This window comes from Rhincodon typus, chromosome 17, assembly GCF_021869965.1.
Source record: "Rhincodon typus isolate 14 chromosome 17, sRhiTyp1.1, whole genome shotgun sequence".
Lineage (NCBI taxonomy): Eukaryota > Metazoa > Chordata > Chondrichthyes > Orectolobiformes > Rhincodontidae > Rhincodon > Rhincodon typus.
In genome coordinates, this window is record NC_063348.1 from 9984400 (window position 1) to 10000305 (window position 15906).

The window sequence follows — 15906 nt, forward strand, 5'->3', positions numbered from 1 at the left end:
GACCCTTCATCAGAAATCATTTCTGATGAAGGGTCTAGGCCCGAAACGTCAGCCTTCCTGCTCCTATGATGCTGCTTGGCCTGCTGTGTTCATCCAGCTCTACACCTTGTTAGCCCTTAACATCAAGGCAGCTTTTGACCAAATGTGACAACAATTAGGACAGATGACAGTGGGGATAATGTATTAACATTAATTAAGTGTTAATAACCTGAAGAAAAATGAGTAAATTGGACTTAAAATTGGAAGTCTAACTATTGGGGTGCTGCAAAGGTTAATACTCAGCTATTTGCACTTCTGGAATCAAGTTGGTTGAAGGGTCCGAGTACACTGTATCTAGGTTTATTAATTGTACCAGGTGCAAAAGTAAACAGTGTGGAGAGTCCTAGGTGTCATTGTTCATAAGTCACTGAAAGCAAGCAATTCAGAAGGCACTTGGCATATTGGTCTTTATTGCAATCACAATAACATCTCTATTCTGGTTGCTTAATATTCCTGTTGTGATTCTGCAGTGTCACTAATCATTGTGCTTCTGTCATTGAACTGCATGCTACCTCACGTCTTCATGTCTGGTATTTATAAATCCAGTTTTTCTAATGGATTGATAAATTATTAATTGCACCTGCACTGGCAGGCTGATTTAAATTGAAATATTACACCCATGTCTTTTCAGGTTATCCCCTGCCTATTACGCCCATCGGATCATCCAGTATCTCTCTCGAAGGGACAGTATTCGACAGCGCTCGATGCGATACCAGCCAAATCGAATGCGAGCTAGTTTGGAAAATTCAGCAAGCAGCCCAGCCCAGCCCATTGATGGTGCTGATATGGATTTTGATGATTTTGAGTAAGTACACATTGAATTTATAATTGATATGCAGGGCTATTGTGACCATTAAACTTCTGACCACTTAAACTTTCCACTCTAGTAGTTAAAAGCATACGCTCAACCCGTGTTAGCTTTATTTTCTGCACCCTATCTTTTTAGCTGTCCTTTCCTCGTTCATATATCCTTTTCTTCTCATCTTTCCTTCTCTACCTCCTTCATTCTCACCCGCTAATTCTATTGCCCTCCTCCTCTTCCAGTCCCCCTTCTACCTCCTACCTTTACCCATCTGCCCTTCCATTTGTTCTGTGAAATGCCATTTGTCATTAGAATTAAGAAGAAATGTTGCACCATCTTGAATCTCCTCTCGGAACAGATGGATAGGTCTATTAAATAGGAGTTTAAAAGTATGTTATAATCTTGTGAAGATGAATATTCCAATTAACCACAAAGTTCTTAAACGTTCCATGGCGTTGAGGGCTTGATAAATTCTTATGGCTAATATTGTGGTAGTGCTAAATAAGTTTCTCTTACATATTTGCATAATTATAGACTCTGGGAACAATAATCTGTTAGTTCTGTGACTATGATCTGATGCACCATCTCCCTCCTCCCCTACCTCATACATGCACCTACTACATTTTTGAAAGTTTTTTCTGATGTAGTCGAGGAAAATGTACTTTGAATGTACTCTTCTACAGTTTTTTAGAAGCATGACTGTAGTCGTGGAAGTTTAAAATATCAGAAACTGGTCATTCCCCTGCTGTTAATTTTAATTTAGACAGGAGTCTAATTTTTTAAAATCTTTTGTTTACAGTTCACCCTTATTTGTGTTACCTCATTCAATCTCTTTGAAACGTTTGAAATTTCTTGAAATTACAAACCGTGGCTGAAATATGGATCTGGCACCATATCTTGTTCTGAATTATTAATGATACCCTACTTAATTTGAGTCATGGGCTAGAATGCCAGCAGTTGGTGGGTGAGACATGGCCTCTGGCTTCAAGGAATATTATTTTAGTGCTTATCTTGTTACTTTGAATTACTTAGCTAGCTGATATTGCTAATAACTTTTGAGGTGTACTATTTTCACTATGAAAATTAATACCTGCAATTACTGCGGTAGAAGTTCTGCTTTAGTAACATGATCCAAACACAAATTGTGCTAATTTTTGGAAAGTGTTTTGTTTTATGTTCTTGCAATATGGCAGGGCAGACAGGAGAGTGATGTTAATTCAACGGTCAGACCAGCTATGATCTTATTGAGTGGTTGAGCAGCCTTGAGTAGCCAAATGGCCCGACTCCTGCTCCTGATATGTTGTTCTTGTGTTTTTCTCTCACTTGGATTCATTTGTATACTACCAGATGTAAAATTTGTCACAGACCATGTCAGTTGGGCAACATCTTAGAACATGATTTACAGGTTGCCCATTAATATGAATGGTATCAATGTTGTTTGATTAATACAACTGGAAATGGGCTTATCACAAAAAAATCAGTCTTTAATCAACGATTTTACATAACTGATGACGGCTTTTTAAAAAAGTATACAGAACAACTTTCTCATTATACGGATGTACAATAGTCAATTCCTTGGTAAACCAAAACATTTAAAACATACATGTCCTTAAATGAATGAACTTGATTTGAAGTACTTGCCTGTAGGCTGAAAAATTGGCACAATGACAATTAATTTGTTCTGGGACATGATCAGTTTCGTGGGCTTAGCCGGTTTTGAGCACTTTTTTTTCAAAATAACATAAAAGATTGTAGAATGCAATTTGGGCTTGGTGTGGATGTTAAATCCCAAGATTTTTTGTGCTTGTATGCTTGATTTCAGATATTTTGCTTTGGGGGAAGAAAATCCAGTGCAACCGAATGAAAGTTACTGTATACTCAACCATGGAGACTTTGAGCACACAGGAAGGGAGTGTGATTCTACATGCATGTGCTGGGCTCTTTGAAAGCACAGTTGTGCTTAGTTCTATGTCCTGCTTTTAGTTCTTAATCGTATAAATTCCTCATCCTCAAATATCTATACAACTCCCTTTCAACATTTATGTAACTAATCAGCTTCCATCACCTTTTTTTGGTCATGTTTCAGATCCTAACAACTCATAAGAATGAAAGTATTAATTCCCCGTGTTGATTATTTCCAATGAATTTAATTTGACTGTGGACCCACTAATTAAAAGGAGTGGCTTTACTCTTTATCAAAACATTTCATAATTTTGAAATCCTGTTTACTCTCCTTGAAGCAGAGAGGGTTGTCTTTTCCAATCTGGCCCGTAAATGAAGCCCTCATCTCTAGTAAAATCCTGGGAAATCTCTGTATCCTTTCTTCTCTGATAAAGGGACACCAATTTAAGATTGAGGTGAGGAGAAATTCCTTCGCTCAGAGGATTGAGAGTCTTTGGAACTTCTTGCCAAAAAGCTTGGAGGCAGAGTCCTTGAGTATATTTAAGACTTAGATTCTTGATCTAAGGAATTGAGGGTTACAGAGAAAATGCGGAAAAGTAGATGTGCGGGTTGTTGGATCAGCCATGAGCTCATTGAATGATGGAGCAGACTCGAGAGGCTTATTTCTTATGGTCTTATTATGTAGTGCCCAGAATTGCAGTCAGCACCCCATCTGAGGGTTAACAAGTGAATCATGAAGTTTGAGACTGATATCTTAGCTTTTATGTTTTATGCCTCAATGTTTAACCTGATGTAACCCAGATTATCTTTTAACTATCTTATGTGGACGTTGAGGTTCCTCAGCTGTATTGAAAATCATTTTTGGTGCTGTTAATAGAATGCTATATTTATTAGCTCTGGCAAAGTGCATGACTTCATTATTCTCTATTTTTGAACTCCTCCAGCCATTTTTTATTTTTCAAACCTATTATGACCTCAGAACTTTGCAGCTAATTAACCACTTTTTCTAAATCACTGACTTGAATGTTACTGTGGTATGGCAGTAAAGCTGTCAGCATTGCTCATATCTACTGACCTGAAACTGACTGCAATGTCTGGAGTTCACATACATGCAGTTAAGTCGCAATATTCTGAAATTGGTATCAGTGAATCTATGCTTCTTCAAAAAGTTTGTTGTTGAGTTTCCCCAGAAGGTGGTTGATTAGGAATCATGGAACTGATGGGAACATTTTTTATGGCTGTTAGTTTTGCTGTAAAAGAACTGCACTTTATTGAACGTGGTGTCACTGGGCTTCTAATAATTCTTCATTTTAGGTGAGCAGTTCTTGGTAAAATGATTTCATATTTGTAGAATGAGGAATTTTTCCAATACGAATTCAAAGTGTCATTACTTGTATGTTTTTCTTTAAAAATTATTTGCTATTTTAGTTATTAGCTTAATCCCTTTTCTCAGTCATTTGTTTCACTGTGTAAAAAATGTAAAATTAAAAGTGCATTTTACTTCCTGGTTTACTATCTGTGAGAATAGTTCAGCCTGATTCATTACTAACTCTGCTGCCAACATTGCTTTTGCTGGAAAACCTCGTGACATTGATGCCAGACTCATGCCAACATCAGAAAAGAGGAAATCAATTGCATAGCAATCTCCAAGTATTTTATGGGCAGCCTTCTTTGGGATTAGTACCAAGCTGACATCATATATCTTAAACTCCTCAAAGCATTTTCATGCATTGTTTTCTTTACAATGCAGTGACTGTTATTGTGTAAACAATTATAGCAGTCATTTTGTGCACAACAACATCTCAGCATTGAGATCGGTGATCAGTTATTTGGTTTTGCCCATGTTAGCTGCAGGAACATTGGTTAATGTTCTACTAGACAAACTTTCTGTTCATCTTTAAGTTGTCAGGTTGGGTTCTTAGTAGTTGTAGTTAAATGATGCATTGGAGAAACGGCACAATCTAACACCATTATCAGTACTACAGTGGAATGTTTCAGATTTCAAGCACAAAACTTCAAACATCTGCCCCAGAGATACTGTCTGAGCCAAAACTGATGCACCCAATGGTTCAAGGGCTTTAAATTTTTGGAGGATCCATGATTCTCTTGTTTGTACTAATTGGGTGTTTTTTGTGGCATCCAAGCATGTCCTGATTTGTGAAAAGCATCGGAAATGTGCCATCTTTTATTCCACCTGATTTTAGATTTGAATTTGGGCCAGAACAGCTGATTTTGGGAATCCTTTTTAAATTTTACTTAGTTTATCATATTCAAAATTGCTGTTTTACATTAAGTCTTGGGTTTTACAGCATGGAATGAGGCCCTTTGGCCCACCATGTCTGCACCAGTCATCAAACCTCCATGTATTCTAATTGCATTTTCCAACACTTGGCCTGACTTATATGCAATGACATTTTCAGCGTTCATCTGCACCGTTGTAAATGTCCTGAGAATTCCTGCCTTTATTACCCTTTTAGACAGTGAGTTCCAGATATCCACAACCCTCTGGTGAAAAACAAACGTTTCCTCAAAACCCCCCTCAATGCCCTGCTTCTTATCTTAAAACTGTGTCCCCCATGTGCCAAGTTTTTCCATATCTACTCCATCTGTGCCTCTCAGAACTTTACATACATCAATCCGATTGCCCTCTCGGTCTTCTCCACTCTAAAGAAAACAACACCACCATACGAGTCAGAGAACCGGCGGAGGCAATGGCCTAATGTATTATTGCTGGACCAGAAACCCAGGTGATGTTCTGCGAACCTGGGTTCAAATCCTGCCATGGCAGACGGTGGAATTTAAATTCAATAAAAATCTGTTATTAATGAATCTAATGATGACTGTGAATTAATCGTTGATTGCCAGGAAAACCTATCTGGTTCACTAATGTCCTTTAGGGAAGGAAACTGCCATCCTTGCCTGGTCTAGCCTCCATGTGACTCCAGGCTCACAGCAATGTGGTTGACTCTGAACTGCATTCTGGATAATTAGGGATGGGCAATAAAAGCCAGTTATGCTGTCGTCCTGCAAATTCTTTTTTTAAATTGTGACTGTTTGTTTCATTAAAAAGTGTAATAGTATCAGATGCCAATAAAATAAATCTAAATTATTATGGATGTTTTTTAATTGGTAATTTTACAAGCTCAATGCCCTATGCACGATGCATGAGGTGTCTGCCTTTTTATTTCAAAATGTTTTAGGGTGCAAAACCTTTGGACATAATTGATGTTTCTCATACTCTTGTGATTCTAGTTCATAAGTTCCTGCAGTAATTCTTCCATTCAATTAGGAATCGTAAAAAAGCAGCAGCTGCTTTATGCAAATAACTGCTGCAAATCATCACTATCCCCTCTTGCATTTCATAAAAAGTTTTAATTATTCTCAGTGGGAAACAGTTTTATATTCCTGTTAAGCTGAATAACAACACAGCAAAACTGATAAATAAATTAAAATGTAAACGGAACATGCTTCAACATTGTTATGTTTAAAAAAAAAAAATCTTGTCATTTGGCATTCTATATTAATTAGCAATAGACATATCAATCTCATAATTGGAGTAATATTGTTTATTTTTAGTGAATTTGTTTCAAAACTGGGCCAGCGAGGAGGTTTATTTCTTGGCACTTGGATTGATTAACAATAACTAACATATAGCATTTCTACATCCAAGGCAAGCGTAGTTTGTTCAGGGCCCTGGATAAAATTGAGACAGAAGTCTGTACAGAACGTTCTTGGTAGGTTTGAATTTGAATAAATTAATGCTTGAAAATTGTACCAAAAGATATTCACTGGGTAAATTGTATCTCTAATCTTTACATAACACTGTAATCTTGAACTTGAAAATTCACCATAGCTTACAGAACTGAGTGCTGCTGAACAGAAACCAAGTTCAATTAATAATTTTCTGTGGCAATAGACTGAAGTGCTTTGACAGAAATGTGTCCATAGGAGTTACCCTGAAACGTGTTTTATGCTCTAATTATGTCATCTGAACCCCCTGTGCCTTCATACTCATTCTGGATATTTGTTATTTGGTACCTTATGAATCTTGCTTCTAACTCTGACCTTTGCCAATGGCTCCCCTCAATTGAAATAGACTTCCAAGAACCTATTTTCCAGTGACTGAAGGCTGCCATTTCTTTTTTGGTAGAGTCCTCTTGTCACCAGGTCATGATTTTCTGCTTCCTGGTGCTATGTAGAAATGCACGGTAATCTGATTTTGCAATGTATTAATTTTCTGGGGAAATGCATTCTACCTGTAGGTATCTTTTGTTATTATTCACTGTTGTAATAAGCAATATGAGAGGCATGGTTTGCGTGTTGTTTCTGAGCAACAACCGACTGCTTCAAGCTTTTTGTACATATAAACCGGGAGCATTCATTTGAAAGGATTTGGCATGTCTTTGGAGATTGGAATAAAGCCATGTTGACTAGTATTTGTCAATCTACAATTGCTCATAGATGACCTATTAATGTTATAAATAAATCAAGGAATTGCTGTATGTTGGAGGCAAATTTTTGGCATGTTTTAACGAGAAATTACTTGGGATGTTGAGATTTTCATTTTGGGAAATAAATTTTGCAATTATTGGAGCATAGATGCTGGATTGGTTCTATGACAGGTGGAACTAACAAGAAGGAAAAACGCACTTTTCTTTTCGAATCGACCTATTGTGGAAGCATTGTCCATGACAGGACTGACTCCATATCTGTAGGAGTGACCACTGCGCAGTTATTGTGGAGATGAAATCCCATCATCACATTGAGGATACCCTCCATTGTGCTAAACGGTGCAGCCTTTGAGCAGATCTTGGCAACTGGAAACTGGGTAATGAAGTGGCGCTATGGACCATCAGCAGCAGTACTGTGTTTAACCACGATCTGTAACCTCGTGACCTGGCATATCCCTCACCCTGCCATTACCATAAAGGCAGGGGATCAACCCTGATTCAATGAAAAGTGAAGGAGGACACGCCACGACGAGTCCAGGTATTCCTAAAATCACGCTGTCAACCTGGTACAGCCACAACGCAGGACTACTTGTGTCGCGAACAGCGGAAACAGCATACAATAGTCAAGGCTAACTGACCACAACCAATAGACCAAACCAAAGCACTACAGTTTTGTCACATCCAGTTGAAACAACTGACAGGAGGTTGATGGTCCTCAAATATCCGTGTCCTCCATGATTGGAGAACACAATATATTAGCGTCTAAGACTAGGCTGAAGTATTTGCGGCCATTTTCGTCTGGAAATGCCAAATGAATGATCCGTCTCGGTTTCCTATTGAGGCCCCCAGCATCACAGATGTCAGTCTTCAAACAATTCACTCCACGTAATGTAAAGAAATGGCTAAGTGGATTCTGCTAAGTTAATGGGCCCTGACAACATCCTGGCACAAGACTTGTGCTCTAGAACTGGCCATCTCACTAGCAGAGTGGTTACAGTACAAGTACAGCACAGCATGGACATCTACTAAACGATTAGAAAATCATCCAGGTATGCTGTGAACAAAAAACAGGACAAATCCAACCTGGCTAATTACCATCTTTTCTTGACCATCAGCTAAGTGATGGAATGGACCATTGACAGTGCCATTGAGTAGCACTTGCAAAGGAATAAGCTGTCCAATGATTCTGGGTTTGGGTTCCACCAGAGCCACTTAGCCCCTAACCTCATGACAACCTCAGTCCAAATGTGGGCAAAAGAACTGAACTCCAGATATGAGAGAAGAGTGACAGCCCTAGACATGAAGAAGGCATTCAACTGAGCATCAGAGAGCCCAAGTAAAATTGGAGTCCATGAAGATCAGTTGGAAAGAGGAGGTAAAAATCTTTGCTGATTGCAATCATATACAGCACGAAGGAAGATGTTATGGTTGAGGTCAATCATCTCAGCCTCAGAACAGTGTCCTGTGATCAACTATTTTCAGTTTCGTGAAGGACCTTCCCTGCACCATAGCCTTAGAGGTAAAGATGCTTGCTATTGATCACTTAGCATTTAACATCGTCTTCTCGGATATGGAAACAATCCATGTCGGTGGATTGGGCCGCGAAGTGGCAAGTAAGATTAAGCAAGAGTAGATGATGGGAAGGTAATTAGCTGGTTGGATTTGTCTTGCTGTTTCTGCAGAGGATATACCAGAGCAATTTTCTGGAGTACAGCCTTGTTCAAGTTAAGATGTAAGGATAAACCCAGCAATTACAGAGAAAACGATTCTCCCCAAAAAGAGAGAACCTAATCATCAACACCGCTTGAAGTTCAAGAGCACTACCATTGCTGAATCCCTCACTATTAACAGTCTGAGGTTTTCCATTGACCAGAAACTGAGCTGGACCAGCCATTTAAATACTATGGCTACAAAACACTAGTGCCACCCTAATACTAATAGGGAGTGCAGACATTATAGAAAGGGAGGAATTTCAAACAGGGACCCCTGTTTATAGGCCCATAGTAGGGACTCCAGGCGTCATCAAGATAGCAGTGGAGCTAGGGACTCCTGATTATGGTCGCTGCAGGCCTGGAGCAGGCACTCCTGGTTATCAGTGTGGTGGTGGTGGCAGCAGCGGAGCCGAGGATTCCTGGTTGCGGGACGAGTGAAGATTCAGCATGAGACCCAGCATCAGCGGTGGTGAAGTGAGCCCTGCATTGAAAAGATCGTGTCTAAAGGGTGGTGACTGCCATGTTGGTGGGTATGGAGCAGGCAATGGAGAAGGGGTGGATGTGCAGGTGTCATTGGTGACCTGGCTCAGGAGTCATGACGGAGGTGGGAGAATGAAGATGAACTCTCTTTCAGTTACGGTTTTCAGTTGCACCTCCCAGTCGTGAACCATTTCAACTCCCCCTCCCATTCCTCAGACCTCATGTCCATCCTGGGCCTCCTGCGGTGCCACAACGATGCCACCCGAAGGTTGCAGGAACAGCAACTCATATTCCGCTTGGGAACCCTGCAGCCCAATGGTATCAATGTGGATTTCACAAGCTTCAAAATCTCCCCTCCCCCTACCGCATCCCAAAACCAGTCCAGCTCGTCCCTGCCTCCCTAACCTGTTCTTCCTCCCACCTATCCCCTCCTCCCACCTCAAGCCGCACCTCCATCTCCTACCGACCAACCTCATCCCGCCCCTTTGACCTGTCAGTCCTCCCTGGACTGACCTATCCCCTTCCTAACTCCCTACCTACACTCACCTTTACTGGCTCCATCCCCGCCTCTTCGACCTGTTTGTTTCCTCTCCACCTATCCTCTCCTCTATCCCTCTTCTATCTGCCTCCCACTCTTTCCCTGTTTATTTCAGAACCCCCTTCCCCTCCCCCTTTTCTGATGAAGGGTCTAGGCCCGAAACGTCAGCCTCTCTGCTCCTATGATGCTGCTTGGCCTGCTGTGTTCATCCAGCCCTGCACCTTGTTGTCTCTTTCAGTTACGTCGTTTTATACTTAAGCTATTCAAAATAGTGCCAGATTGTGGTGACAGTTGAAGCTTTTCCCTGTATTTTACTGTATTATTCACTGTAAACTGCAAGTGACAATAAACCATTCAATTCAATTCAAGTTAGTCATCACCACTAGGGTAAAAGCTCTAACCAAACTACAAGAATTAAAGGCAGACAAGTACTCAGGGCCTGATGGCCTAAATCTTAAGGACTTAAAGAAAGTGACAGCAGAGATAGTGGGTCTATTATTTATAATATTCCAAAATTCAATGGATGCCAGAAATGTTCCAGAGGATTGGTAAAATGCTAATATAGCATCCTTATCCAAAAAGGAAAGGAGGTAGAAAGTAGAAAATTACAGACCAGTTAGTTTAACTTCTGTCACTAGGAATTCAATATTAAAGAAGTAATAACAGCACATTTGGAAAGTCAAAGTATAATCCATCAGAGTCAGCATGGCTGGATGAAGGGTAAATCATATTTGACAAATTTGCCAGAGTTCTTCAAAGATCTAACAAGTAATATGGATAATGGAGACCTTGTAGGTGTACTATATCTGGACTTCCAGAAGATTTTTGATAAAGTGCCACACAAAAGGTTAATACAGAAGGTAACATCACGTAGAGCTTGGGTAATTTATTAGCTCGGTCATGAATTGCCTAACCAACAGAGAGAAGGTAGGGATTAATGGGTCTTTTTTTCTGGTTGGCAAGATGTAACTAGTAGAGTATGACAGAGTTCGGTCCTCAGGCCCCAACTATTTATATTGATTACTTGGATGCAGGGATAGAAAGTACTATAGCCAAATTTACAGATGATGCAATGAAGAAATAAGAAATTTGCAAATGGATATAGATAGGTTAGGTAAATGGGCCAAAATTGGCAGATGAAGTTTTATGTGGATAAGTGTGAGGTTAGCATTTATGGTTGGAGGAGTAGAAATGTGATTTCTTATCTAAATGGAGGGAAACTTCAGGGTGCTTTTGTGTTGAGGGATCTGGGTGTCCTCTTGCATGAATCACAGAAAATGAGTATGCGGGTACAGCAGGTTAAAAAAAAGGAAAACAGAAGTTTGGCATTTATTGTTAAAGGAATAGAGGATAAATGTAGGGAAATATTGCTGCAGCTGTACAGGCATTAGTGAGACTTAATTGAGGTACATGAGATGCTAAAGGGGACTGACAAAATAGATGTGGAAAGGATGCTTCCTCGTGGGCGATGTAGAATGAGAAATCATAGTTTCAGGATAAGAGGTAGCAGATGTAAAACAGAAATTAAGAGAAATAACTTCTCTCAAATGGTCGCGAATCTGTGGAAATCACTCCCCCACTACCCGAGTGCTGTGGATGCTGGTTTATTGAGTAAATTTAAGTAGGAGTTAGAGACACTTTTAATTAGTATCGAACTGAAGGGTTATGAAAAGTCGGCAGGAATGTGAAGTTGAGGCTGAGGTGAGATAGCTATGATCGTATTGAGTGATAGAGCAGATTGAATTGCCTACTCCTGCTCCTAGTTCTTATGTTCTTAAGCACATGTCAGAGGCTAGGAATTCTGTGGCTATCTCCCCAGTAGCTGTGTACCATTTACTAGGTACAAATTAAGAGTGTGGTGAAGCAGTATCCACTTGTATGGACAGTGCAGCTCTAACAACAGCCAAGAAGCTGAACACCATTCGAGTCAAAGCAGCCTGGTTGACTCTCACTCTTGACAACCAGCTTCAACAGTCACACCAATGTGTAATAGCAGCAACTTGTGCTATCTACAAAATGCATTGCATCAACTCGGCAAGGCTCCTTAGATGGGATTTTCCACACTGTAACCTCTGACATCTGGAAGGATAAGGTCGTCAGATACATGCACATGCCAGCAGCCGCAAGTTCCCCTCCAAGCTACACATCATCCTGACTTAGAGCTATATTGCAGTTATTATTTTTGTTGTTGTGTCAAAATCTGAAACCCCCTTCCTAACAGCACTCTGATTGTTCCTGTACCCTAAGGATTGCAGTGGTTCAGCAAGGCAGTTTTCTCTGGAGCAAATTGCGATTGGTAATAATTGTGGCTCAACTAGCAATACCCACATCCCATGAACAAATAAAAGAAATAAAAAACAGGCAGTTCTTTTCTCTACCAAGTCATCACTTGAGCTGTTGATTATTTCATGGTAGCACTCGGTGTGAAAGTACAGAGTGGCTCCATCTAATTAATACAAGGCACTTTTTGTATAGTCAACAAGTATAAGTGGGCGGCAGTCAGTCAAGGTTGCAACGAGGGTAGATTTTATAGAAAACTAGAAGTCCCCTAGATATGTTGGAATAAAAATTGTAGAGAATTATTTTAATGATTGGCTTGTTGGTGTCTTTCCTAAGGTGGATGAATATCCATATTAGTAGTGTAGCATCTAACCTGAAATTTAACAGCTCTCATCAATCACTGAGGGACACATAGAGAGGATAGAGCTTTGGGGAATCAAAATCTGGTTAATCAAGGAAAGGACTCCAACCTCAAATGGGTGAAGGGGAGAAAAAATGCTTCCTCAAAATGCTGGACAACCTTTTACTGTTACTGCATTGTAATCTTCATTGGGAGGTGAGGGTCTGCAATTGGTGATGCATACTATTCTCAGGAAAAAAAATGCTTTGTAGGAAGCAGTTGATGAGGAGTTGCTCCTTGAATGGGACTGAGGACTCTGTGACTATTTTCTAAGGCACGTTTAGACAAACCGGATGCAGATAATCTAGTATCCGATGACTTTCAATGCTGTATCCTACCATGAACTAGCTCCAGTCTGTTTTCTATATTAACCTAGAGACACTGGAGCAAGCAGGGACTCTGCAATGAGCTTGGCTTTCCTTGGGCTATAGGATATAAGAGTTGAGTCTGTGATTGGCTAACAGAAATTTAACAGGATGTTAATTGCTCCCTAGCCCATTCCATATGCACAAGACATTTACAAATTTCCAACTGTGGAAGCGTACAGCTTGGCTACCAATCTTTGCCATGGCATTCTTTCTTTCTCTCTCATTCAACCTTTATAATGAGTTGTCTTCCATTTTTCTCTGAATTACACAAGTGATGCTTATTGAAATCCAAAAGGCAAGTGAAAGAAACAATGCGAGTCTCTTTAGAAAGGGTCCTAATATTGTGGTGTGAGGGCTTTTATCTCGAGTAACTTAGAATGAAATACACAATTCACAACTATTTTCGAAGCGAGCAAATCTAACCTCAGAAGGGTAAGATGGGTTGATGTTTCTTATTCTACTGAGCATTGCACGTTTTTGCTTGGAGTTTTGTACATTGGCAGGATAAGGGGATGAATGACAAGATTATATTTTGGGGGTAGATGTATGTGAAAAGTTATTAGTTATGAAACCTGAAAAGCATCAAAGAATGTTTATTCTTCAAAAGTTAGTCATTTATTTTCTAAGGATGTTTGTTTGTGACTTTATCAATTAGGTTTTACGAAATTTAAACAGTGTTGATTCAAAGTCTTTTATCTTTGGCCAAAAGCAACAGCTGGGATTGCAACAGAAGACTATTCATCGTCAGACCTTACCAATTGTTGACAATGGTCTGAAGAGCATTGAGTCCATAACACTGCCCTTGTTGGGCATGAGATTTTGATTTGGGAAAATTATCAATGTAAAGACAGCAGAATCAGTGGGTAGAAAATGCAATTAAGTTAATGTATCTTTTTGTTTTGAATTTTAAGTATTGTTTCTTGAATATATTGGTAAGATTGGCTTGATGGTCGGAGACAGAGGGTGGTCGTAGAGGGTCGTAGAGCGATCTGCCACCAAGTTTGGCACTGGATCTACTGTTGTTCATCATTTATTTGAATGATTTGGATGAGAATATAGGAGGCATGGTTAGTAAGTTTGCGGATTACACAAAATTGGTGGTGTAGTTGACAGTGAAGAAGGTTGTCTAAGAATACAATGGGATCTTGATCACCTGGGCCGGAGGGCTGAGGAAGGGCAGATGGAATTTAATTCAGATAAATACGAGGTATTACATTTTCGTATGACAGCAGGACTTAGACAGTTAATGGTAGGGGCCTGAGGAGTGTTGTCGAACAGAGAGACTTAGGGGTTCAGGTACACTTGAAAGTTGCATCACAGGTAGACAGGGTGGTGAAGAAAGCGTTTGGTATGCTTGCCTTCATCGGTCAGTGCATTGAGTATAGGAGTTAGGATGTCATGTTATGGGGTACAAGACATTGGTAAAGCCACATTTGGAGCACTGCATACCATTCTGGTCACCATGCTATAGGTAGGATGTTACTAAATTGGAAAGGGTGATGACAAGGATATTACAGAGACTGGAAGGTTTGAGTTATAAGGAGAGGCTGCATAGGCTTGGACCTTTTACCCTGGAGAACAGGAGGCTGAGGTGTGACCTTTATAGAGGTTTATAAAATTATGAGTGGCATAATAAAGTGAATTGCCAGGGTCTTTTCCCCAAGGTAGGGGAGTCCAAAACTAGAGGGCAGAGGTTTAAGCTGAGAGGGGAAGGATTTAAAAGGACCTGAGGGGCAACTTTTTAATGCAAAAAGTGGTGCATTTACGGAAAGAGGGGAAGTGGTAGAAGTGAGTACAATTACATCGTTTTAAAGGACTTTTGGACAAGCACGTGGATAAGAAAGGTTTACAGGGATATAGGCTGAACGCAGGCAAGTGACACTAGTTTAGTTTAGGAAACTTGGTCAGCATGGACGAGTTGGGCTGAAGGATCTGTTTCTGTGCTGTATGACTCTGTGACTCTGAGATAGCTGAAACTTGGAATAATGTACTGAAGCATCGCTCTTCAAAATTTTCTCTGAAGAATGCAGTTGTCTCAATTAGCCACTTTCTCATAGATTAGCCTTGCCTAACATTCTAGATATGCCATTGATTAAATGAGAGGCAGGATATTCTACCAGTCAACAGTCTTTAATTTCAGAAAACCAAATGAATCACACTTACTAAAGAAGCTCCATTAACAAACAGCAGATCTGCACCAAAGTAACTAATGAAATTACCCAAAATAGTTAAAATCCATAGTTGCTGATCATCCTTGTGAATGCATGGTGTGTGGCAAATAGGATTTGTGAATTGCAGCCACTGTTTACCCTGTGGAAATATGAAGTGTGGTTATATCGGAGACTTGGCTCAAGGATGGACAGGGATAGGTGTTACCACCACATCCTCGAGGGCAATTAGTGATGGACAGCAAATGCTGATCAACCTACTTAAACTAGTCACCTCAATATCAACTTGATTGTATATCTGTATGATACTCTAAGCAATAGAATTGTTTATTTTTGCTGTACAGCTTTACAAGTTGTCAGCGGTAATTATAGGATGGTTTTTGTTTAGAGTATTTCAGTTTTCCACATCTATTTGATTGGTTAGCTGAACTGAAGTTCCTTTTCAATGGAACTATTACTTCAAAAATTACCTTGTTTCTAAATATTGCTATGCATATCATTTAACCCAATGTTTGACACATCGTACCAGCACATCAAAAAAGCCAGATTAACAAAAAGTAGTGTTAAAAACGACGCACCATGTAGGCTTGTGCATAGATGTATTATTCTGGATTTTATGATTAATGATGAATGAACAGTACTAGATGTTCCTTTAGACCTGCTTAGACCTTCTACAGTTTTTTTGTATAGTGGTCGATTATAGTTTTTGGAATTCAGAATACACATTATCCTATACAGGGAACCTGAGTTCTGTGTGAACAAGATT

General features: G+C 39.8%; 1 protein-coding gene across 2 annotated transcripts in view; it reads left to right on the top strand.

Annotated features, from left to right (window-relative positions):
* Positions 1–15906, top strand: part of LOC109935005 (activating molecule in BECN1-regulated autophagy protein 1-like) — a 337851-nt gene that overhangs the window by 96159 nt on the left and 225786 nt on the right. For both annotated transcript variants that reach the window (XM_048607170.1, XM_048607171.1), the window contains one exon: positions 671–844. In XM_048607170.1, the coding sequence (XP_048463127.1) occupies positions 671–844 (174 nt within the window). The remainder of the gene's footprint in view (positions 1–670; positions 845–15906) is intronic.